We start from the raw sequence: 24,902 nt of genomic DNA, 5'->3' as shown, positions 1-24,902 counted from the left end.
AGAGTTGAGTGCACGGGAGTAACGTCCTGTGGATTTGATCAAAAACAGCTCTCCATTTAAGATAAGGGCCGAATTCAAAAATGCTTACAAATGGGGTTTGGCATACATTTTTCTCTCGGGCATTCAGACAAGAGTTGTAAAGAAAGAGAGAGTGGGCGGAGAGAGAATAGTGTTTTGTTTAACACTTTTAAAAGCCGTCCAGCATTTTTTTCGATTGGGGGAATTTTTTTGTTTCAGAATAGTCAAAGCAAATTGAATACCCTTACAGAAGAAGAAAGCATAAAATGCATGACTTGCATACACTAGAGAAAAAAAGGTAGTTAAGACTTTATGGTGTCTCTTAATTGCAAAGGCAATCCACATTTTTGCATCTTTGGTTTGTGTGGTATAAGCAAGTATGTTTAGTGGAATGGAAGAAGGCCACACCCCCACAGAAATATGCACACATGAAATTACTCACATCCTTCTGAAAAAAAATTCCCACACCTCAAAAAAAACATAATGTTTGTACAAACTAAAAAGTTAAAATTAAAAAAGTGGTTTATATTAAGGCAGCAAAGAGACTTCACATTGTCCAAAGGTTACAATGGATTTTCCTTGCAGCTGTAACTCAGTGGTGTAAAATTGCACGTCTGCTGACACCTCATGGAAGAAAAAAGAATCGACGGTTTTATTTTGCAACTTGGTACTTCATCTGATTACTTCATTACAGTAAACATTTTCTAGTACATGACAATATAAAAGCATTTCTCAGCAGGATGAAAAATAAACCTATTGGGAAGCTATGGACAGAAACACCATCACAGATGGAGGCAGTCCAATTGCGCTTTGTATTTTGCAATGAAAATATTGAATATCACATTTATAACCTCATTTAATTATTTATATAAAACTGTTAAGAGATATCTTATTAGAAGCGTAATTACATGTTTTACAATTACTAAATTCTAACATTTTAAAAAACATTTTAAGCAATATATTATAATCATAAATAATTTTGTCAACAACGGACAGGCTTGTGGGGATTACTCTTACAAACACACATGAAAACAACAACAACAGGAATTTTCTTCCCATTTTCAAACTTTCACAGTTCTTTTTAAAGAGTCCATTTTGTCCCTGCTCAAAAATAGAGTAAACATTAAATTAATACATTTGCATTTATAAGTCAAGCAACGGTGTACTTTGAATCCATCTGCAGCAAATAAAATAAACTGTAAAGCTATAACTGTAAAGAGGCAAACACCAGTAATGTATTGTAATAATGCTGACAGCTTAGGTAGTTCCCAATTGGCAGAGCAGTCACAGATCAATGCCAGTGAGATGTCAGTCAGATATAGAAATCTCCACCTCCTTGTGACACCAACAGATCTTACAATTGTAGAGAAGGGAAAGTTTCATATCCATGTGATTTTCCAGAATCTGGTTTGGACGTGCAGGCTTTACACTTCAGTGGATCTGCTGTCATATTGTGCACTCATTCCTCTGTTGGAGAAGAGAAATAAACAAGAACAGTATTGTAAATCACTGAGACAAAAAATAAGAATTTATTAAAATACAGTAAATGCAAGTAATTATACTGATTCATATTTTAATAGTCTTTGTGCGACATGAATGTGAGATGAAAAGAGATGCATGTTGAACAATGTGAAAATACATACTGAAGTTCCTTTTTAAGTCTCTTCAGTTTGTCCTCCAGCCTGGCATTCTTCACTCGGATGGGACTGTCAGGTATAAACCAAGCAGCACCAAACTTGCACAAAACCACCACATGCTGAGCGGAGAAAATAATACAGCTTCAATATGCAACTGCTAGAAACTAAACTCTGTTCTGATAGTCACGACAGATTATGTTGGTAAAAAGTGAAAGCAATACCAGTATCACATTACTGTGCAAAGGTCTTACAGGCCACCATTATTTGTTTTGCGATGATATAATGACCATATCTAATTATTTATCAGTCTCTTCATTAGAATACAACCAGAAAACACAGACAATAGGCTTTATGCCCAGCTGCACTACATCCCGAACTTCAGCCAGCTCCTTGTTTCCTGTCTGCCATTATTGGACAAACTGATTAATCCAGGTGTGCCTGATTATTGTTGTTGTGACTACTGAGGTCAGGCACACATGGATTAATCAGTTTGTCCAATAATGGCAGACAGGAAACAAGGAGCTGGCCGAAGTCCAGGAAGCAGTGCAGCTGGGCATCAAGCCCATTAGTGTCAATATTGAAAAAAATTAAAGGTTCTTTTTTGTATTAAGTGTCAGATCAAGAACACTGAGGAAAACCCTAATTTCTAATATAATTTATGAGGTCTCAAGCTGTGCTTAGTGCAGTGCTTCTCAATTATTTTCTGTCATGCCCCCCCTAGGAAGAAGTAAACATTTCGCGCCCCCCCAACTCTCCGCCGCGACTGTAAATAGTATAATTTATCTATAAAATGACACATCTGCAAAACATTGTATCCTTATTAACATTAAAGAAATGTAAGGTTTTGTCTTGTATTTTCTTGTATTTTGTGTATTTTTGTTATTTATTCTTGTATTTTGATTCTCTGCTCTGTTTGGACTTTTATTTTGAAACTCATCATGCCATGTTACGCTTCACACTTCCTGTTTGTTTTTGTATTTAAGTCACTTCCTGTACACCTGTTCCCTGCTGATTAATGCTTAGCCCAACCAACCTGTTTCCCTGTACTCTGTATCTGTTATTTGTTATCTGTATTCTGCCTGTATATCTGCCTGTGTTTGACCCGTGCCTGTTTACTTGGATTTTTGATTGAACTCTGCCTGCCTTGACCTTGTGCCTGATTTGGATTACGTTTTTGGATCACCCTTTATGGATATGTTTGCTGGCCCTTTTTGGGATTTTTCAAATAAACACCTTTTGCAAATGGATTCACCCTCTCACTCGCTTTCTTCAAAGCACGCCCCGTTACAGATTAATCAGCCTAAACCGGAATCCAGCGGAGGTTGGAAATTTCCCACCAGCAGCATGACTCCAGCGGATCGTCTTGTTGGTCTTCGCCAAGGTAACAAACCTATTGAGGATTTTGTTGAAAAGTTCTGTGAACTATCTGGTCTGGTGAACTTTAAAGATTCATTTTTGAAGGACATTTTTTACTGTGGATTAAATCGCGACATTGCCCGTTCCATGCCACTCCATACACCACACTGGACATTAGAACAGTATATCGATCAAGCCCTGTTGTTATGTGGCTCACCTTTCACTGTGGGTGTTGTGGATACACCTCCGGTGAGCATTCATAACACACCAAGCCATGATATACCCGTTCTGCCCAAACCTGTTAAAGTCATGCCTGATCACAAAATGGCCGCCACCATGCTTGCTCCCAAAATGGCCGCCATCCTGCCTGTCCCTAAAATGGCCGCCATCCTGCCTGTTCCCAAAATGGCCGCCATCCTGCCTGTCTCTGCACTCGCACCTGTTGTTGAGAGAGCTACCGTTATCCCTGCACCTGAATTACAGAGAGCCATCATCACCACCACACCTGCACTCATGAGGGCTACTACTCACCCAGCACCTGACGTCCAGATGGCCACCCTGCCTGAACCAACGGCCACAGAGGTATGTTTCATTGACTCAATATTGCCTGAATTTGCCATAGCCATGTGGTGCATCTGGTCTGCCTTCTGCTCTGTTATTCCCGAGGTTTCTCAAGGCCCTGCATCTGATCTGCCCGACTCATCTGATCTGCCCGACTCATCTGATCTGCCCGACTCATCTGATCTGCCCGACTCATCTGATCTGCCCGACTCATCTGATCTGCCCGACTCATCTGATCTGCCCGACTCATCTGATCTGCCCGACTCATCTGATCTGCCCGACTCATCTGATCTGCCCGACTCATCTGATCTGCCCGACTCATCTGATCTGCCCGACTCATCTGATTCACCTGATCTGCCTGATTCACCTGATCCGCCCGACTCCTCTGATTCTTCTGATTCATCTAATCCATCTGATTCATCTGATTCGTCTGTCCTGCCTGATTCACCTGTCCCATCTGATTCGTCGGTCTCACCTGATTCACATGATTCACCTGGCTCACCTGTCTTATCTGACTCACCTGGCTCATCTGATTCACCTGGCTCACCTGATTCGTCTGGTGCACCATCTGAAATATCGCCACCTTGGACAGTGGAAGCTTTCCCAAGTTTTTTTTGGGGGGGGTAGTACCCGGACACAGGAAGGAGGCAGAGGACACCAAGGCGGAGGCCGAAGTGTGCTCGTACCCTTCCTCTCCTTGTGTTCCAGGCCTATTCCTGCTCCATAATATAGGTCCAAGCCTGCCCCATGACCCAGGTCCAAGCCTGCCCCATGACCCAGGTCCCAGCCTGCCCCATGACCCAGGTCCCAGCCTGCCCCATGACCCAGGTCCCAGCCTGCCCCATGACCCAGGTCCCAGCCTGCCCCATGACCCAGGTCCCAGCCTGCCCCATGACCCAGGTCCCAGCCTGCCCCATGACCCAGGTCCCAGCCTGCCCCATGACCCAGGTCCCAGCCTGCCCCATGACCCAGGCCCACATCTGCCCCATGATCCGGGACCATGCTGGCCCCACGACCCTGGACCATGCTGGCCCCACGACCCTGGACCATCCTGGCCTCATGACCCAGGACCTCTTATGAACTGCCCGCCCGCCCACCCTCTATTTGGACTTTGTTTTTTGAATGTTGGGCTCCGGGAGTCGCCCTTTAGAGGGGGGATTCTGTAAGGTTTTGTCTTGTATTTTCTTGTATTTTGTGTATTTTTGTTATTTATTCTTGTATTTTGATTCTCTGCTCTGTTTGGACTTTTATTTTGAAACTCATCATGCCATGTCACGCTTCACACTTCCTGTTTGTTTCTGTATATAAGTCACTTCCTGTTCACCTGTTAGCTGCTGATTAATGCTTAGCCCAACCAACCTGTTTCGCTGTACTCTGTATCTGTTATTTGTTATCTGTATTCTGCCTGTATGTCTGCCTGTGTTTGACCCGTGCCTGTTTACTTGGATTTTTGATGGAACTCTGCCTGCCTTGACCTTGTGCCTGATTTGGATTACGTTTTTGGATCACCCTTTATGGATATGTTTGCTGGCCCTTTTTGGGATTTTTCAAATAAACACCTTTTGCAAATGGATTCACCCTCTCACTTGCTTTCTTCAAAGCACGCCCCGTTACAGAAAACACAAAAAAAGAAATATCGATCAACTTACAGCAAAGAATAACTTTATTAACATTGTTTTTTAGTCTGTAACAGAAAAGACTTAAAATGCATCAATTTGCCTGAAAAAAAATCAATCCTTCCTGAAAAAGTATTTTTCCCCAGGGTCTCGCGCGCCCCCCCTGGTGTCGCTTCGAGCCCCCCCTGGGGGTCCCGCCCCACTATTTGAGAAGCACTGGCTTAGTGTCAAGAGAGTCCTATTACTTTTACCTGAAGAAGCTATTTTGTTATTTTGTGTGTATGTATTTCCTGTGTTTTCCATTTGTATCTTAATAAATAGACCATAACATATATGCATGATCATTAAAACTAATTTTACAACTGGTGGTGGTACAGTACTATATAATATATAATAAATAAGGTAATGAAATACACACATAAGTAAAAAAGCATTACCTCAAACAGAATAATAAAGGCAAAGCGGACCGCCAGAATAAGCCAAAACTGAGGTGTGAGACTCTGGTCCTCATTGCTGCGATAGTCCCTGTAACTGCAAAACACAAAGATCACACATTTAATACAACAACATTACATAGTTGTATTCTTTTATTTCACAGAAATTTTTCATTAGTCCATATGAACCCATACAGTACAAAATAACAAAACAAACAAGTTACCGGCTCACCTGCACTGAGTTGCATTGAATCCATTTTCCATTATCATTTGTCTATCAGTGAAGTCTCTTTGCACATTTTTATCAGACATGTATGCTGTTGCCAGAGTGCCATCAATATACCCAGTCATACATCTATCAGACCAAATTGATCAATTATTAGCAGGAGCAAACCATTTCAGCACACACACACACAAACAAACATGAAGTAGTATTTTATATAATGCTCACTCCAGGCCAGTACTGCTGCCGTTTGCACAAGGTCCATAATGGTACCGATAGACCAGACGTGGGATGAAGTCAGAAGTTATGCCAATTACCAACCCATTAGCAATGACAGCCATCACCCCGACAACTTCTAATATTCTAGTCCACACACCTGGAATAAAACACAATATAACACACAGTACATTACACAAGTGATTACTCGATGATAAAAACTGACATACTTTATCACTTCACAAACACGGGCAGATACAAAAATCGGATTTACCAATGTCATTTGTCTTTTTGGGCACTAGGCGGCGCTCAAGGCTAACCATCTTGATGGCATCCAGTCTGATCTCAAATATGTTATTGATGAGAGCCAAAAGTGGAGCCAAAGGGAAGGCAGCCACGAAGATGGTGGTGAAACTGAACTGAAGCACTAGAACCACAAAGAGAAAATGTTAGAGAGGAAATTTTAAAGATAACTCTATAAGTCTACAGGCAGTACACCCACACATACAGTACATCTAGGATTGGTTTAGGTCAAATGAGACGCTATTCGTAAGTCAGCAGTACTGTGTATGATAGGAAAGTAACAAAGATACGAACCCATTTCCAAAAACTCATTAAACAAGCTATAACAATCGACATTAGTCAGTTGGTAATTGTCCAGCCACATACGAAGCTTGCATTGATCACATGGGTCATAGTTATTCCCATCATCTCGACATGCCTTCCTGTAACAGTTGCCACACTTTCTGCGTATCGTCTTGGCTTTTGTCCGTTTCAAACAGAGCTTTAACCAGCTGCATACACACAGGAAGTGGCCGAACATGGAGACAAAAAGAGAGAAATGTATGTTGCTCAATAACACTGACAAGTTTAATGTGTATATACTCTTAAAAGAAATGGTGTAAATATGTTCACTGGCTCAATTATAGGGAAATAACTTAAAAGAGGACATTTCGTGAAAAATTTTCCCATGTTCAAGTGCTATAATTGGGTCCCCAGTGCTTCTATAAACCTACAAAATTTGAAAGCGAGCAACCCAGTAACCATTCTCTGTAAGCATGTGAAAAATTAGGTCACTGAAAATTGCCTCCCCTTGTGATGTCAGAAGGGGATTGTATTATAATAATATAACCCCCACCTGCACTATCCACGAGAGAGAGAGAAAGAGAGAGAGAGAGAGAGACAGAGAGAGAGAGAGAGAGAGAGAGAGAGAACATAGCCCCACTTTTAAAGGACACACCCCAAAACAGCAGATTTTGGGGACACCAAAGATTTATTTGACATCTTTAAAAAGGTCTTGTGAAATGTCCCCTTTAATTGATATAAAGCACACCCATCTTTACTAAAATTGGGCTATGTAGTACCCCTATTGCTCTACACTGGTGTTATATAGCACTTAAAGTTGTTCCCCTATGATTACGAGCCAGTGGACCACTTTTGGTAATTTTTTTATTTTATTTTTTGAGTGCAGATAAAGGTTTTTGTAACACTTACGGCACTGTGAACTCAATGATGTTGTTAATTGTTTGTTTGAGCACTAGAATAACACACATCTGGATGAAGAGATCTGTGAGGCAGCCGCTCGGATGACACTAATAGAGAGAAATAATAAAACTTTTACGTTTGTATTTTTTGTACAATTACATATGATTCTAGCATTGCTCTTACCTCCTCTAGTCTCCACCCACCTATCCCACCTATTCGAACATAGTTTCCTGGATAGCCATTTACTCTGAGCAAAGCATGAACAGACACTCAGAATATCCTCTAAAATTTGGTACAATACACAAGCACACAAAAATGTCACATTACCTTCCCAGAAAAAATGCCACATAAAATAGTGATGAGAAGAGAGTGAAGAACTGAAATGTAAACATCTTCACTGTGAATCTCTTCTCTATGGCAGCAGATGAGCGAGTCTTTTCTGTAAAGAAATCATTCGATAAACAATTCAGTAGTTGTTAAGGACAAGAAAATTAGGTAACACTTTATTATAATGTTCATTAATTAACATTAGTTAACTACATTAGTTAACATGAACTATTGATGAACTGCACTTGTGCAGCATTTATTAATCTTTATTAATGTTAATTTCAACAATTACTAATACTTTATTAAAATTTGGTTAACGTTAGTTAATGCACCGTGAACTAACATGAACAAACAATGAACAGCTTTAATTCTATTAACTAACATTAACAAAGATGAATAAATACTGTAGCAAATGTATTGCTCATGGTTTGTTCATGTTAGTTAATACATTAAATAATGTTAAATCATGAACATTATAATAAAGTGTTACCGAAAATGATTATATAAAAAAGTTTATACACCTAATACCTACCAAATGTGCACAGTTTTAAGGCCACAAATCTGTTGACCTGAAAGAGACAATGAATTTTAAGGTGTAGTTTTTTGTCCACTAGCACATATGAAAGGTGTGGTTCAAAAACAAGATTTTCATCAAAACATGTTTATTATTATGTTATCATGTTTTTATAGTGTTTTATTGTATTTGTTGTCATGAAGGCTTAAATCAAAACAAATATTAACTGGAATGCACAATCAAAAAACGAGATTTAAAAAAACAAATAAATAAAAACATGTACTTGATATACTGTACACGATATACTGATTTTCTCTTTACTATTTAAAAAGATGCTGTATTCTTTATACAGATGTTTGTTGCTTTTTTAGATAGAGCTTATCAGTACTTACCTTAGTCATAACCTGAATAGTAATGTAGTGCAGCACTGCACCAGTCATCATTGCTAATGCGTTGGCATTATCACGAAGGAAATCCCACTTGCTCTCTGACCACATTGTTCCAGATATAATACGGCAGATTACCAGCGCATGTGTCATACCAATGATCACAACCAACTAAAAAAACAATGCAGATACAGTTCATGCTTATAATACTCAAAAATAAATTATTTATTGTAACAAGAGGAAAGTGAAACTAAAAATACAGAAAGTAAATAAGCACCAAATGATGATAAAGAGATAAAAACATACGCACATTCATAATGAGGCAAGTATGCAAACTTTGTTTCTCACCACTAGCGTGACCAAAAGCAACACCAGTATGCTGCGCCAATAAGAGTGTTTGAACTTTTTCGGTTTACACTGGTCGTTATTTACAATCTCCAAAATCAACTCTTCCTGTGGACACAAAGATAAATTCAGCTCCATCAGTAGATGCACAATAACTATGCCAAAAGAAACGGTGAGAAAGATAATTTACCTCCTCCTCACACCAGTCAAACACCTTCCACCTCGACACATATAGAGCTCGATGCCTCTTCCACACCTCCAAGAACAGTGTGGCTATTTAAACAACATCAATACATTAAGGACCAATTTTATATGCAAAATGTATGCATGTTGTTTTAGCTAATAGACAATACGTACCCCAAATTGCCATAAACATGGCAAATGCCACAGTCCCTTCATTGTCAAATAGTTGGCTGATCTGTTTATAAATTCCAAACGAAAGCATTTGTTGCAGTCAAAAACATTAAAAGCACAGTAATATACTATAATAGGGCTGGAATCAATTCATTTACTACACCATATACACTCACCTAAAGGATTATTAGGAACACCATACTAATACTGTGTTTGACCTCCTTTTGCCTTCAGAACTGCCTTAATTCTACGTGGCATTGATTCAACAAGGTGCTGAAAGCATTCTTTAGAAATGTTGGCCCATATTAATAGGATAGCATCTTGCAGTTGATGGAGATTTGTGGGATGCACATCCAGGGCATGAAGCTGCCGTTCCACCACATCCCAAAGATGCTCTATTGGGTTGAGATCTGGTGACTGTGGGGGCCATTTTAGTACAGTGAACTCATTGTCATGTTCAAGAAACCAATTTGAAATCATTCAAGCTTTTTGACATGGTGCATTATTCTGCTGGAAGTAGCCATCAGAGGATGGGTACATGGTGGTCATAAAGGGATGAACATGGTCAAAAACAATGCTCAGGTAGGGCACTAAGGGGCCTAAAGTGTGCCAAGAAAACATCCCCCACACCATTACACCACCACCAGCAGCCTGCACAGTGGTAACAAGGCATGATGGATCCATGATGTTCTTATTCTGTTTACGCCACATTCTGACTCAACCATCTGAATGTCTCAACAGAAATCGAGATTCTTCAGACCAGGCAACATTTTTCCAGTCTTCAACTGTTCAATTTTGGAGAGCTTGTGCATATTGTAGCCTCTTTTTTTTCTATTTGTAGTGGAGATTAATGGTACCCAGTGAGGTTTTCTGCTGTTATAGGTTGTGTGTGTTGTGGCTTCGCAAATGCTTTGCTGCACGCCTCGGTTGTAGCGAGTGATTATTTCAGTCAAGGTTGCTCTTCTATAGGCTTGAATCAGTCTGCCTATTCTCCTCTGACCTCTGGCATCAACAAGGCATTTTCGCCCACAGGACTCCCCCATACTGGATGTTTTTCCCTTTTCACATCATTCTTTGTAAACCCTAGAAATGGTTGTGCATGACAATCCCAGTAACTGAGCAGATTGTGAAATACTCAGACCGGCCTGTCTGGCACCAACAACTATGTCACTCTCAAAATTGCTTAAATCACCTTTCTTTCCCATTCTGACATTCGGTTTGGAGTTCAGGAGATTGTCTTGACCAGGACCACACCCCTAAATGCATTGAAGCAACTGCCATGTGATTGGTTGATTAGATAATTTATTAATGAGAAATTGAACAGGTCTTCCTAATAATCCTTTAGGTGAGTGTACAATAAAAAATGTCAGTAAAACCATAAGGTTGCATTTATTAACAATATTCAACAACATCAGTTACCATAAACAAACAATGAACAATGTTTCTGAAGCATTCAATTATCTTAGTTAATTTCATCATCATTTATTAATATTTCTTTTAAAAAATCAAAAGTGGTAACTGCTTACATTAGTTAATGAACTAACAATGAACAAGTATATTGGTATAAACTAACATTGATGAAGATGAATATAATGCTACATTTACATTATATTGCAGTATATTGTATATTATTAATTAACATTACATAATGTTAATTAATGGAATCTTATTGTAAAGTGTCATCTCACAAAACACTTAATTCTGAAAAAAGTTTATTTCCTTACCTTAGCATATGAACAGGTGTCAGACAGTTTCCACACATGGCATCTCTTGTCACATCTTGGACACATGGTGATGTTGGATTCACAGACTTCTTTACTGTAACAACGCACCACACGATTTGTCTTTAGCTGATATGTCATCTTCTATTACTTATTGTTAGCTTTCAATGTACTTACATAAGGGGACTGGTATTGAAGAAGGCAAGGCCATACAAAAACACAACAACACCAATAAAAGCTGCAGGAATGAGCATCCGTGTGTACCAGCCTAGCCACAGGTAGTACAGTGCCACCTTCTCACCAAAATAATCCCTAAAAATGACATATGTAAACAGAGACGCTGTTATAAAACATAGATTTTAACCAACGGATAAGAAGATAATCACGACACGCATTCAACTTACTTCACCTCACTGATGGGCTGTTTAAAGAGCGTAAATACTGCAAGCCAGCTTGCCCACTCCTTTCTTAGATTTTTCTGCTCTTTTTTCTTAAATAAACAATAGAGTAAAGAAGAAATTGTATGATCTGTATGATTTCCTTGACTGTTGATTAAACATTTTAATAAAATGAAAAGAGGATAAAAAGACATTTACCTCATGTAAACAGAACATGGACCCAAACACTCCCTGACACAGAAGATCATCAAGACTCTCTTACAGTAGAGAAAAACATTTCTAATGAGACATTTTGAATGGGTAAATCTACTTTATTAATTTCTGAGCTCTTATACAAACATTTCCATTCCAAAACAACTGCAACATTGATATTACACACACACACGCACGCACCCACGCACACACACACACACACACACACACACGCACACACGTGTCATACACAATAGCTTTCTTGTTTCTCCATTAACTCACCACCTCTCCCTATAAATGTATGATGTAAAACAAAGTGGACGATCCTGATTCTGTAAAACAAAGCAGCAGAAAGAAAACTCATTAAAAGGCTTTGGGTGGATACATGATTTCTTCCTGTTTTTATCAAATGCATTATTAGGAGGGTTCAGCGAGTGAAAGACCTCTTTCTCTGTTACATACCTGGTGGAGAATGAGACAGACATCTGCTCTCCACTCCAGTTACAGGCATCTGAGACCTTTAGTAAGTATTTGTACTTTTCAAAAATCTCTTCGGGGGCAGTGATGCCAAAAAACACCTTATCCAAATGCTCAATTCTCTGTTCAACAGTAATAAGAGCCTTGCGTCAGACAGCGAAGTTTAACAGAAAGATGCAAAACTAGTGTGTGACAATAATAAAACATACAGTCACTTTAATGTTCTTTCGTTTCAGTTCCATAATATAAGCATCCTGCTTCTGGAATATTTGGTCCTTCTGGTCCTTAATTATGTCAGCCACCAGGACATAGTCACATGTTCGAGAAGGGAATGAGCCAAACTGAATGAAATAAAAATGTAGTAACAACAAGTTAAGGACATCAAAAGCTTAATGATTTCAGGTATATTGTGTTTCTATAAATAGCAGGGATAGGCAATTTTTTATATTTTGAAGAATTGTGTGCCTTCTGATTTTGGCCACATCACACAAATTGAACTTTACTGAATTTACTGAAATTCAGAAGATAATGGTATTCTGGTATAATAAAGTCCTAATGAAATCAAAACAGACGATTCTTATTTTTGTATGTAATATTGCATTACTTATTATAAACAATTAATCACAAGGATGATCATTTTTGACTAGAATACACCCTTTATTCTAGCCCATATAAATAACTTTATAAATCGTATGAAGCACATGAATATTAAAACTTAAATTCTATAGGCCGGTTTTCCAGACAGGGTTTAGATTAATCCAGGACTAGGCCTTAGTTATATTAGGACATTTAAGTAGTTTTTACAAACAAACCTTACCAAACAATACAGGTGTGCATTTTGAGATAAAACAATGGCACTGATACTGTATATGTTAAGATATTTTAGTACAAGGTGTTTATTAATTAAGTCAGCTCAAACATGCATTTTAGTCTAAGACATGGATAAGCCCTGTCCGCGAAACCACCCCTATTAGTCACATTTTAGACAAATCTATTTATCTTTTTAATGCCTTTTTTTATTCATGTTTCATGTTTGTCTATTAAACCTTTAAAGCCAACATCTAGTACACTGACAAAAATAATTCATTCAATTTACTCAATTTTTTAAGGTAAGTGGTTGCAATCTATTTATTTAAGCTACATTTAATCTTTTTTTTAATGTATTATGACAAAATTTCTAGCTAGCATGGTATATTAAGCAACTTAATTCCAATCCAAATACACAATTTAATCCTTTAAATTTTGAATGGAACAGGATCCCCGATGAACAGAAATTACTAGGAAACAGGAATGTTTAACTGCATTACAGCTTTGGTGGGAATGTGGGTTTTTGTGGGTATGTGACATGTTTGTGTCATGCAGAGGAAGTGTGATGTGTATGTGACCATATGATCAGAGTGTTGTAAGATTCAACAGCAGTCATGTGCTATGCATTTGTAGTTATACGGCAGCATCATAACTGAGTGTGTGCGGTCCACGACAACTAAATAAATTGGTCGACAAATGCTCAAAACATCTCTTTTCCCACCTGTGCTTGAAGTAAAGGCTCATTTCCATTTTCCAGTTCATGCAAAGCAACAGAATTCTGTAACATATAAGAGTAATAAAGAGCTGTAATAACCTCTCCATTCAAAATACTGTATATGTGCATATATCTCTGTCCTCAATAGTCAGACTTCTATTGCATATCTACCGTTAAGGTTCTTCAGGTATTGTGGACTTATTGTACCTAAATTCCAACTTATAAATCAATCAGTTTTGTCCTTTATTGATGTAGAGGATAGTGTGGATTATGAAAAGTAACATACAGTGTCACAAGGAAGAAGTTTGTGAAGCCAAACTTTATATCAACTCAAATGCAAATATTTGACTGTCTTTATGAGCAGGCAGCCACAGTGACAGCTGGTCACTTACTTACCTTATATACAGCTGATTGACCGTATACAGTAAAACACATATAAACTCTTTTGTACAAAGAAATCAGATTATCTTGCCTCTACTATAATTTACAAAATTATAAAGTCTTGCTGGAATAACATGGATCATCAGTTCTTTCACAAACGTCCTTTCTAGTATAAACTGTAATTGGAATTAAAAAGGGGCTGTTAAACTACTTACAAACTATAATGAAGCTACGTGCAATCTGTATTTTCACAGCATTTTCACAAATGGTCTCTTTGACCCTAATGTAACTGGTTATAACCACCTTAACAATCTGCCAGAAGCTTTATGACAAATTGGCTCTGAATTAAATACATTATATATTTTATATAACGGGATGCTGCATTTATCTGAACTAATTTCACTAACATTTATTAACATAAATACAAGTATAAATAAAAACAGATTCATAACGAGATTGGAGAACAATTTCTTGTAGCATTTTAGTCTTTCTCCCACTCTGCTACAATATTTTTCACTTTCCAACATTGGTATGAATACAGGTCTCAACATGCTTTTGGGACAGATAGGCAGTACCGTGTCCCAAAGTGTCTGCTGTGTGTTGTGTGCCACATAGAGAAAGAATTTTAATTCTTTACTTCTGCCTCATAATCATTACCTAAAATCACAGTAATTAACAGCAATTTTCCTGCTTTTACATTAAAGGCCATGCCACATGACAAATAATACAACCTCTGCACTGCGCTAACTTATTTAACTTGGCATTGTGTTCATGTGGTGATGCCCCTTCGGACAACCGCATCTGCATCTAAATAAATGCAATATGAACATCTAAGCTCTAAAGTTACTGAATAATTGATAGATTAAAAATCACACGAATTAGATGACGGGGTAAAATATGAACTTTATGCCATCATTTGTATGTTTTTAGTCATAGCAGAATTTATTTTTGGTCTAAGAAACAAACCGTTCAGGTCAGGTGAGTGTTCATAAGAAGCTTGTAAAGACAATAATCCCTTTTAAATAATGCAGTTTAACCTGTTTGGAGTATCTACACTGCAACATATATACATCCAAAACAGACAGTTATTTATTAGAGTCCAGTGCATTAACTGTAACACTATAGTGTCTATTCTTGCTGACAGAAAAGGTCTAAAGATAAAAATAGCTTATTATTTCAATCAGTGTCATGTAGGGTTTCAGCCTGAAACTCATAACTGGGTGTGTGCAACACTTTCAGTTAAAGAGAAACTACTGTTGTACTGTTTCACTGCACTAATGTACTGAAAACTAATGTACAATATACAAAAGCTATTGATATAGCCTACTACACGTTTGTAAGTGTTCTCTCTTAACATAAAGAATCAGCTCTTCTTTTGACCTATGAACCAACAGGACAATTAAAGAGACAGAACCACCACCTGCAAAACGTAAAGAGAGAGGGAGAGAGGGGGAAAACGTACCTCTTGGTCGGCTGAAGACATCCTGAGACCACAGTTTATAAAGCTGTTTAAGCAGACTGGTGTCTGGTCCCACTTCTGTTGTTCTCACATAGCCAAAGTATTTCTAAGGAGTGAAATTAAAACTACAGTATGTCGAAAGCAATGTGCCATACACTTCCGTATTTCCTAGTTCAAGTTTGAGAGAGCAGTATGATATGCTCGCGCCATACCTGTACATAGGTGAGATCACTTACGTCACCATAATGTGTTTGTTGGTAGGCGGGTCTGAAGGCTCGATCCGCTCTACACAAGACCAAAACTGAACTAACTCGTCTCACTGAAAACAACTGTAATTTACGTATGTATAAACGAGTAGTAAACAACAGTTTAATAACAACATTTTCAGAATTTTAACAATTTGCCTCGTAATCAGCAACTTATTCAAACTTTTGCATTTTGGCAAACGCTAAAGATGAGCAAACTTTATGTGTGTTACTAAACATTATAGAAATGTTTTATTATTACTACTTATAGGCTATTTTATATATATATATATATATACATATATATATATATATAGGCCTAAAATTTCTTTATTCTGCACTAAAATAAGAGTCTAAAACAATCTACTATTTGTTTTTAATATTTTAACTTTGGTAGACTAATAGCTAGACGTAAAATCTTGTATTATTTTGCTTATGTTTTGTTTAAGGGATGTTTAGAGTAAGATTTTTTGACACGTACAGTCACACCGTTTTCCCATGACTTCACATTCCAGTAAAAGAACTGGAAAATAAAAACCACGTGAACTTCAAATGCTGTCCTGAAATATACATGTATATAATTTTATAATGTACATATTTTTAATTACTGGGTAACAAAGAAAACTTTAATAAAACTGCTGCAACTTTAAAAGTAAAAAGTAGAGTAGAACTTTAAGGTTTAATGATTTAAACCCTATAATAAAAAAAACTACTGGTCTAAATTTTGTGGTGTGTCACGTGTAATTGCCCTCAATATGTGGTGGTTACAGCCTTACCTAACGTGACAAAACTGGAATTTCCCAATTAGCCTTACTCATCATTAGCATTCATGTGGGTTTACAAAACACTGACCTAATGTAACATCAAGACAATGTAAATTGTAATAAGATCTCAAAACTCAACTGAATCAAGTTCATTAATAAAAGCGGTCATAAAAACAGATAAAGTACCTTAGAATAATAGTCTACACCTTAAAATGCTAATACCATTGCAGACAGAAAATCCATCAAATCAATCAATCAACATGGCTGGAATTTGTCTTGACTTTATTTGGATGTATATTGTATTTTATGACTGCAAACACTTACATAGCATAACATAGACTAATAGACTAAAATGCTTGATCTATTTTATTAAATCATTAACTTAAAGTTGTCAAAACCACAATAAAGATGGTCACGTTATACAAGATGGTAGGCTGCAAATACATAACCATCAAAAAAATTCAGGATTGTCCAAACTGTTCACTCCGTGCTTTGTTCATCCTCACCAAGTGTTTTGCGGAAGCGCTTGCGGCTTACTCTCTTGCTATTGTTGAAGACAACACTTGTCATCTTTGTGTCATCCTTTTCCTCCGTCATCAGCTTCCTTCTTTTCTCTTCATTCTCCCATGAACTAAGATGAAGAGGAGCAGACTCGTCTTCTTCAATCTCCTGTCTATCATCCAAGTGCTGAAGTCCAACTTCTTCCTTCCTAACAAAGGCAGGTTTGTTCTTACTTTGATCTTTGCTCTTGGGTTTATTGAATACAAGTTTATTATCACAGCTGCTGCTATGATCCTGGTTGAAAGCTGGCCTGAAGGTCTCCGGCACAGCATCCTCAGACCTCTTTCTATCTTGTAGCCCTTGTATGTACTGAAGGGCAACCTGGCTATTTTGTTTATCACTGGTTTCAGAAGTATCCTCAAGACTGTAGCGAGTCCAGCGTTCGGGGTGTGCGAGGTAATCTGGGAGTTTTTTACTTGAAGGTTCATTCCTGGTTGTTTCAGGACCAGCATCACACTTCCTTTTAGTTGTGTGTGGAGGTGACGGTGGAGCAGGACGAGCAAACGTGCCATCAAGAATGTTGTCTTCACCTAGCTGTTTAGATGTGAGCTTAGCAGCACTGTCCAACTGTGCAAAGATGTCCTTGCTTCGATCAAAAAACCCAGAGCTCCCACCTGCCAGCCTGAAGGTGGGATTTTCTTGAGGAACATGCTGGCCTTGCTGAGCATCTCCTTCGTCATCCTCCGAGGATGATGACAATTCCTCAATCTTTCTGCCAAAATGCTCAATGGGGTCATCAGAGTCAGAGTCACTCAGCGAGAGATCATCAGGAAGTTCAATGGCATCTCTATTAGACAGGCTGCTAGGAGCATCCATTTCTTTGCATTCTGGGTCACTCATCATGCTAATACAATGAGCTTAGTTCAAGGGACACAAAAAGAAGTTGGATTTTTGCACGGTGATACCAAGTGGAAGACCTACAAAAATAAAGATTATGAAAAATTATTATCCATATACAAACATTTCCTTTTAAATATTACTTGCACATAATACTTGTGCTGATAAGAGAATAAGTAAACATAATGTGTATTTCTAATTATGGAAGAGTACAGAAAAGTTAAGGAATTCCTCTCTCACCAGAAGTCTCTTGGGACACCTCCTAAACATGGGGATACAAAATAAGAAACAATCAGCAAGACTATTACTTATACACATTTTAAAACACAGCTTCACAAAAAAATTGAGTAATCCAAATGATACTGATATATTTCAATAAATTATCACAATTCGTATTTATTTTGTAAGACTGTGGTGTATAATTTAATTAACTCTATAACGCCATTATTCCTAAAAAAACATTTGAATTTATAATACAGCTGCAATATGGGTCGGATGCAGCGGGTATCTTACTGGGATTGAAGACTCACAGGTACTGAAAGTTGTTTAGTTTAGTTACTCTTATCAGGTCCAGAGTACCGATCAAATCTATGCCCATGGCGTTTATCGCGTTCTCTCCGTGAAACCGGCAATTCTTTAGTCTTCCTGGTTATATGCTGTTTAAACACAAGATTGCATAAACAAATTTGTAAAATCTCTTTAAAACAGTACCAAACACCACCATTATATTATCAGTGAAGTTAGCACTAGCACACTAGCTAGGCATTAGCTCACTGCTCATAAAGGAAATAACGTTACAGCCATGTCAACCAACCCGTTAAATCAACTAAATTACTCCCAATGCCTTAAATATCACGAAACCTCCGAGAAACAAAACAATTTAAATTTAGTGACCCTAATAATGAAAGTTATATTTCTTGTATATTTTACACATACGCAGTACCATACCGTGCTCGTGCGCATGCCACACGAAAAGATGGTTTATGGGTAATGTAGTTTGCTTTGCGCGGGAGACGTGTTGCTGTTCGTCAAATGACCAGCAGATGGAGCAAGTTCCCTAAGCATGCGTGTGCGATCTTGTGTCCTTACATTCACAATTAATTAAGGTAATGGATGTGTACAGAAATATGCTGTCCTTCCTACATTGTCCATTACGATAAAATGGCAAACAAAGATTTATACTCAGATTGTATGTATCTTTATTTGGTATATATCTGAAAATCAGAAAATAAGAAACGTGGCATGTTTTAACATTCCTAAGACTACCTTTTTGCGATCCTATAGTATGCCGACGGAAAGAGTTGGCGTGCTGGCCACTCCCCTTTAAGACCCCATCATCATTGCTGTAGCCGTTGGTTTTGTAGTATCCTAATTGGCGTTATGGAGAAGAAAGAGAACCAAGGGTTCACGGTTTAGTCACTACAAACGTCTTCGTTCGGCAGCTTAGTCAGACCAAAAGCCTGGTCTTCTCGATTGACTTATAGATTTTTTACATTGTCTCGTGGGGGAAAAGCAACGGGCGAAACTTAAGATGAACAGAATAACAGGAAAGACGAAAGAAGCCACTCTAATAGAAATGTCTAACACGTTGGATTCCCAAACTGAAGATAATGGAAACGGCTATGGTTATGTAAAGCTGATGTGCCATATAAACAAATTAGGAGAGAGACAGATGGCTATTCTTTGGAGAGTTTAAAACGTGCCAGCGCAACATCTAAATGAAATGACACATTAATGTAACAGCTGAGTTAAATCAAGATGACAACACTTCAAAGAAAGGCGATAAAAGAGTGCACAACGTGTACCGTGTGTCTCATAGTTTATAAAAACCAATACAAAGTATGAAAGCATAAATTACATGTATTCACGTGAGCTTTCGCAGTGAGGTAATGTTTTGTATTAAGAAAGAAGCTTCAATGAATGGCGTTACACAACTGAAAGTTTTGGTTTACACCCAGTGACTAGTGTAACCAGGCACTGCTTATCTGATCTGCATCCCGAACGTGGTAAATAGTCTAAAACGTGGTTTCAACGTGGTAAATAATCTAAAGAAAACTATTCTAGATTTATCTACAGATCTTAAAGGGTATATAAATCTGGTTTGTAACGTTACAGTGAAAGCAGGCGTTTTAGGTGTAGATGTTTTGGGACCAGCCTGGAATTCCTGGAAGTCACTGTCTGGCCACATTGGCCTTATTCCAAGCTGAATTTCGGAATAAAACACGGCTTATGTTGAAACAGTTATTTTTCAGAATCAGGATTTTTGCAGTCGATACCGCTTTGTTGTCTTAGTGATTGACCGATACCAATGCCAATATCGATTCTTCAAGCTGATATGCAAGCTCTTTGATTACTGTAACTGTTAACATTTATTCTAGATTAAGTAATACCACAGATGTTGCAATTGTTATATTACTTGAATTAATTAGATATATTATTGTTTTAATAGGACAACAAATTTCTTCTGCAAAGAGAAATCAGACTTATGTCTGTTCAAAGTACTGAAAAAAAACACTTCACAGTCTTTACTGTATGAATTAAATATTTGCACATTTTTATGAATTACAACAGTTCTTTATTGAAGAGCAGAAAGTGATTTTATAGACCGTTTCATCGGGTTTCTGTTTGTTTAATGGTCTGAATAGTTGCTGAAACTAAAAAAATAACAAATGTTTTGCATTCCTATGTAATCTACGTGTTGTTTATTTTGCTTGTTACTTTAAAAGGATTTTGTTGTTATTTATTCTTCGCGGAGTTTAATGTAGTTATAAACGTAGGTTCGGGAGGAGCCTAAACATTCAGGCCTGTCAATCATCACGGGCGTATATAAGGCAGCCTTCAGGCCTCCGCGTCCAGCTGCAATTTTTTCCGGCATCCCTCCTCCTCCTTCTCTCTTTGCAGTTCTGTTGCAGGGGGTTGAACTTGGGGTTCGAGCCCCAGCCTCAGGTTCGCTCTCTCTGAAGGTTCAGAGCTCATGTGCAGAGCTCCCTTCGAGGACAGCAAGCCAAGTTCGTTTACCGTTAATCATTAAGACCTGAAATGCACAGGGGAACTAGTGAACCAGAAGTTACGTGATGACCACGAAAGCCGCTTGTTTATGTTGTTACTGCTGAAACGTTCTATTGATAGATGAATTAGGTTACTGTAGCTTTAAGACGTGAGAGAGATCGCTTTGTTCACGTGCACTGATGACAGGCTGCTGTGTGTGTGCACGTCAGACTAGAGCAGCTGTGAGGAAAATGAAAGTTTAAACTGTCAAAACTTTAAAACGCATGCAAATAATAAACCTTTGGCATGAGGATGCTACTGTCCGCTATAAATGTATGCTGTTTGCTGGGGAAGTGAAGACGTGCTGCGCTGTTAGGACCGGAGCACGTCGTCATAGAAAATACACATTATCTCTGGAAAGGCAAAGAGAGAAATGCAAATCTGCACGTCGCACATGGGCAACGGTTATAAATATGCTCGGAGCTGCGTGTAAATGGTCTCTAATTTCAGGCGCATTCTGGAGCCCTATGATGATAAAAGTAAACAAAAAAGATGGGTTCATGAGATCGGCAAATTTTGCAAGTACCGATCGAGTCATTTAATGCCGTTATCGGCCGATACCGATCTGTGGCCGATCGATCGGAGCATCCCTATGTGTTAGACTTGATGAGACTAGTTCTAGTGCACTTGTGTGTTGCTGTTTTTGTGTTGCTCAAATTGCTTCTTTCTTGTTTACCTTATCTGTAAGTCGCTTCGGACAAAAGCGTCTGCTAAAAAACGAAATGTACCTATTAGAATATGATGACACCAAACATTTAGAGTGTAAGTCTTTGATATGTTGCAGTATTAAGTTACATCAAACAAAAGAGAAACGCTGAACATAATTGTTGCTCTAGGCAGTTAAAGGAATATTTTACCCAAATATGAAAATTCTCACAATTAACCCGGCATCATGTCATCCAAGATGTATGACTTCTTTTCTTTAATTGAACACCAGCAAGTAATTTAAAATTAAAATGTTATGTTTTCTTGTATGGTGAACTTAATACATTATAAAATTCATTTAAATGACTCCACATATGTCCTCTAAAGTGCAAAAGTATTTAAAAAACGTATCAATATATATAAAATACATTTTACATTTTAGTTTATTTAGCGATGAACATATGGGATAGCATGAGGGTAAGTATTACAAGATTTTTGTTTTTGGGTGAACTGTTGCTTTAATGGAACAAAATACTGCATGGACTTACAGTTCATATAGGTATTTGGGAGATGTGCCAACCAACTAACAGTGTAGTTTGATCTCCCTCAGTATTACTCGTCTTGTTTTTAATACTGTGAAATGAATTATTGAGTAGATGTGAGCTTAAATCAATCCTGGGAAGTGTTGCCCCTAATTTTCTGTTATTCTGAGGCTGTTGAGGCATAGGTTGAAAAATGTTTGTTTAAGCACTAGAGGGTCACATTTTAAGTGAGACGTGTAGGTGTATGTTTGTTGTCAATGACTTTCACAAGGTGTGTGGGTTTAATTGCCCACAGCCCAAGTGTATTATTTGCTCTACAGTTCTTCAGACTGTTCTTGGGGTATTGCCATGTGTCATGAATGAGAATAGAGAATTAAAATATAGGTGAACGAGTCTTTTGGTTAGTGATGGTTTAAGTGGCTTTTAAGGAAAGCCCTTCCTTCCTACTCTTTTTCTACCTCCTCTTTTACACTGCAGGTGTTTAATCCTTAGTAATACACTGATCCAAATTTATAGGTGATTCATTGTTTAGGTATGTCATTACAATGATGCCGTTGCTTTTGACACACAATATTTCTGAGGCGAGTAATACAAATAATTGTGTATTTAATGAACCCAAACTGAAAGTAAAGTATTTACATATGAAATTTAAATTGTATTTCACATATTGCAGGCAGAGTATTTATTAGTATTTAAGATTTATGAGGTTAATATACATTTGATTCACAGTAATTAGTTTACAACCCAATGGAAACTGAACACTACAGAACAGATTGCTTTAAAAGGCATTTTTATACAGCTCTACAATCTCAACCTTCCTCCAAAAACCACAGCTTTGCACTTCATTTGACCTATACAGCTTTCAATTGCTTTGGCAACAGGATTAATGTTTCTTATCAGCAGTATTGTTATTATAGCATGCCATCATAATAACTAATATATTATTAATAATAGTATCAAGCTTCTGAGAACCAATAAGTGTGATTGCAGGGAGTTGGTTTCAGAGTGAGTTACTGTAGGTCTCTTGAGTTTTAAATGTGCTTTATAGGAAAACACCACCGTTCCTGTTCTTACCTCAACTTAGATGACTTAATACATACCTATCTTTTTTCAATTTGTGCACTTTTAATCTTTGTACAGCGCCCCGTGAATGTGTTAGCATTTAGCCTAGCTCCATTCATTCTTATGGCTCTAAACAGGGATGAATTTAGAAGCCACCAAACACTTCCATGTTTTCCTTATTTAAAGACTGTTACATGAGTAGTTACATGGGTAAGTATGGTGGCACAAAATAAAACTTTTGTTTGGAGCCATAGGAATGAGTGGGGCTGGGCTAAATGCTGACGCATTCACGGGGCGCTGTACGAAGATTAAAAGTGCACCTATTGAAAAAAGGTATGTATTTATTCCTCTAAGTTTAGTTAAGAACATAGTAAAATATTGAAAAACGGTGGTGTTTTTCTTTAAATGTCATCTCTGTTTTTAACTAAAAAATGGCCTAGTCGCTTACTGGACTGGTGCAGTACCTTGACATTAAGCTATATTGCATGTATCAATTTAGAGATCATTTTTCAAATTGAGTTTATGTAATAACGTTTTACAGATAGCATTTATTATAATACACATTTATATGTAAATGTACATGGTTTTATAACATGGTTTTTTTTTCTTAAACATGGACTTTATTAGACTGCCTACATAATTTTTAATGTCATTATTACAGCTCTTTTATTTCTCCTATAACACTCATATTGACTCTCTCTTGCTTTTCCGAAATGTACAGTTAATAAACTGTAGTGTGACAGTGTTAATCTTTCCTGTCTCTTCACTGTTTATCATTGCATTGTCACCCTGGTCTGTCACATGGATGACTTGGTGTGTTATCAGGGTAGACCTCATGGTATCCTCTACAGAGAATGCAACACTGACACCCATGAATAGATTTTAATAGAAGTCCTTTCTTTCACGCCCTGTTTGGCACACAGTCCCCAGTGTGTTTATTTGTGTGTATGTGCATAAGCATTTTATTTTCTTGACCTCTAATGCAGGAAATCATTTAGTCACATAACTCAGTTATTTTACTCAAATGTTAAAATGTGTACTGATTTTTGTTTTATTTTTAAGTCACTTACATTATGTTTACAAAGAACCAGTGAGGTCATGCTACACTAACACTTGTCGGGAACCAAGAGAAAGCGAGACCGAGAGATAGTTGTTGCTATGGCAACTGGCTGTTTAATTAAATTTTCCCTTTAATAGCAATACTGAAAAAGTAGCTGACCTAGTCCAAGTGAACCATGAATCCATAAGGGATAAACACCACAGTTTTCTAAAGCTGCAATCTGTAACATTTTTAGTTGAAAATAAACAAAAATCAGTTGTTTAAATTTTTTTTTTAAATGTCTCCTTTCCTTTTTCCAGTTCACAACAGTAAACTTATAATGATGATATTGGGGCGGTTTCCTGGACAGGGCTTATCCTAGTTCCAGACTAAAATGCATGTTTGAGCCTTAATTTAAAAACATTTTGCACTGACATATCTATCAGTAAGAGCTGGGAAAAAAAATCGCCTGCAATTCTCAGATTCTCATGCGTGTCTCTGTCTCATCAGTAAAGCATTTACTGCACAGAACCGAAT

At 37.6% G+C, this 24,902-nt stretch overlaps 3 protein-coding genes across 8 annotated transcripts in view; 1 reads left to right on the top strand and 2 right to left on the bottom strand.

Annotated features, from left to right (window-relative positions):
* Positions 1 to 648: 648 nt before the first annotated feature.
* On the bottom strand, positions 649 to 15,863 carry ano9b (anoctamin 9b). The gene is made up of 24 exons (XM_055203950.2): positions 15,626 to 15,863; positions 13,789 to 13,845; positions 12,470 to 12,601; positions 12,246 to 12,382; positions 12,066 to 12,115; positions 11,790 to 11,848; positions 11,598 to 11,683; positions 11,371 to 11,505; positions 11,197 to 11,290; positions 9,476 to 9,536; positions 9,309 to 9,391; positions 9,122 to 9,226; positions 8,780 to 8,944; positions 8,406 to 8,442; positions 7,874 to 7,985; positions 7,730 to 7,793; positions 7,556 to 7,653; positions 6,659 to 6,855; positions 6,336 to 6,488; positions 6,074 to 6,221; positions 5,855 to 5,977; positions 5,626 to 5,719; positions 1,662 to 1,774; positions 649 to 1,485 (listed from the first exon to the last, which is right to left on the bottom strand). The coding sequence occupies exons 1-24, from the start codon at positions 15,644 to 15,646 to the stop codon at positions 1,443 to 1,445; spliced, it is 2,367 nt and encodes a 788-aa protein (XP_055059925.2). The 5' UTR covers positions 15,647 to 15,863; the 3' UTR covers positions 649 to 1,442.
* Positions 15,864 to 16,896: 1,033 nt separating this feature from the next.
* tssc4 (tumor suppressing subtransferable candidate 4) lies at positions 16,897 to 19,018 on the bottom strand. 5 transcript variants are annotated; one of them, XM_055203918.2, is made up of 4 exons: positions 18,978 to 19,018; positions 18,543 to 18,685; positions 18,270 to 18,291; positions 16,897 to 18,109 (listed from the first exon to the last, which is right to left on the bottom strand). In XM_055203918.2, the coding sequence occupies exon 4, from the start codon at positions 18,033 to 18,035 to the stop codon at positions 17,112 to 17,114; it is 924 nt and encodes a 307-aa protein (XP_055059893.2). In that variant the 5' UTR covers positions 18,036 to 18,109; positions 18,270 to 18,291; positions 18,543 to 18,685; positions 18,978 to 19,018; the 3' UTR covers positions 16,897 to 17,111. The 5 variants fall into 5 exon arrangements, with proteins under 5 accessions (XP_055059893.2, XP_055059895.2, XP_073715076.1 ...); XM_055203920.2 differs by having other exon boundaries at positions 18,560 to 18,685; positions 18,978 to 19,001; XM_073858975.1 differs by lacking the exon at positions 18,978 to 19,018 and adding an exon at positions 18,865 to 18,888.
* A 348-nt stretch (positions 19,019 to 19,366) lies between these two features.
* Positions 19,367 to 24,902, top strand: part of ano5b (anoctamin 5b) — a 33,220-nt gene continuing 27,684 nt past the window's right edge. Inside the window, exon 1 of one of the 2 annotated variants that reach the window (XM_073858971.1) lies at positions 19,367 to 19,638. In XM_073858971.1, coding sequence (XP_073715072.1) covers positions 19,561 to 19,638 — 78 coding nt within the window. In that variant the 5' untranslated portion in view covers positions 19,367 to 19,560. Of the gene's footprint in view, positions 19,648 to 24,902 lie in introns of both variants that reach the window. The other variant, XM_073858972.1, reaches the window with a different exon arrangement.

The sequence above is a fragment of the Misgurnus anguillicaudatus genome, chromosome 21, assembly GCF_027580225.2.
Source record: "Misgurnus anguillicaudatus chromosome 21, ASM2758022v2, whole genome shotgun sequence".
NCBI classification, from domain to species: Eukaryota; Metazoa; Chordata; class Actinopteri; order Cypriniformes; family Cobitidae; genus Misgurnus; species Misgurnus anguillicaudatus.
The sequence above is the reverse complement of the archived record's forward strand: the minus strand, read 5'-3'. Positions and strand labels throughout refer to the sequence as shown.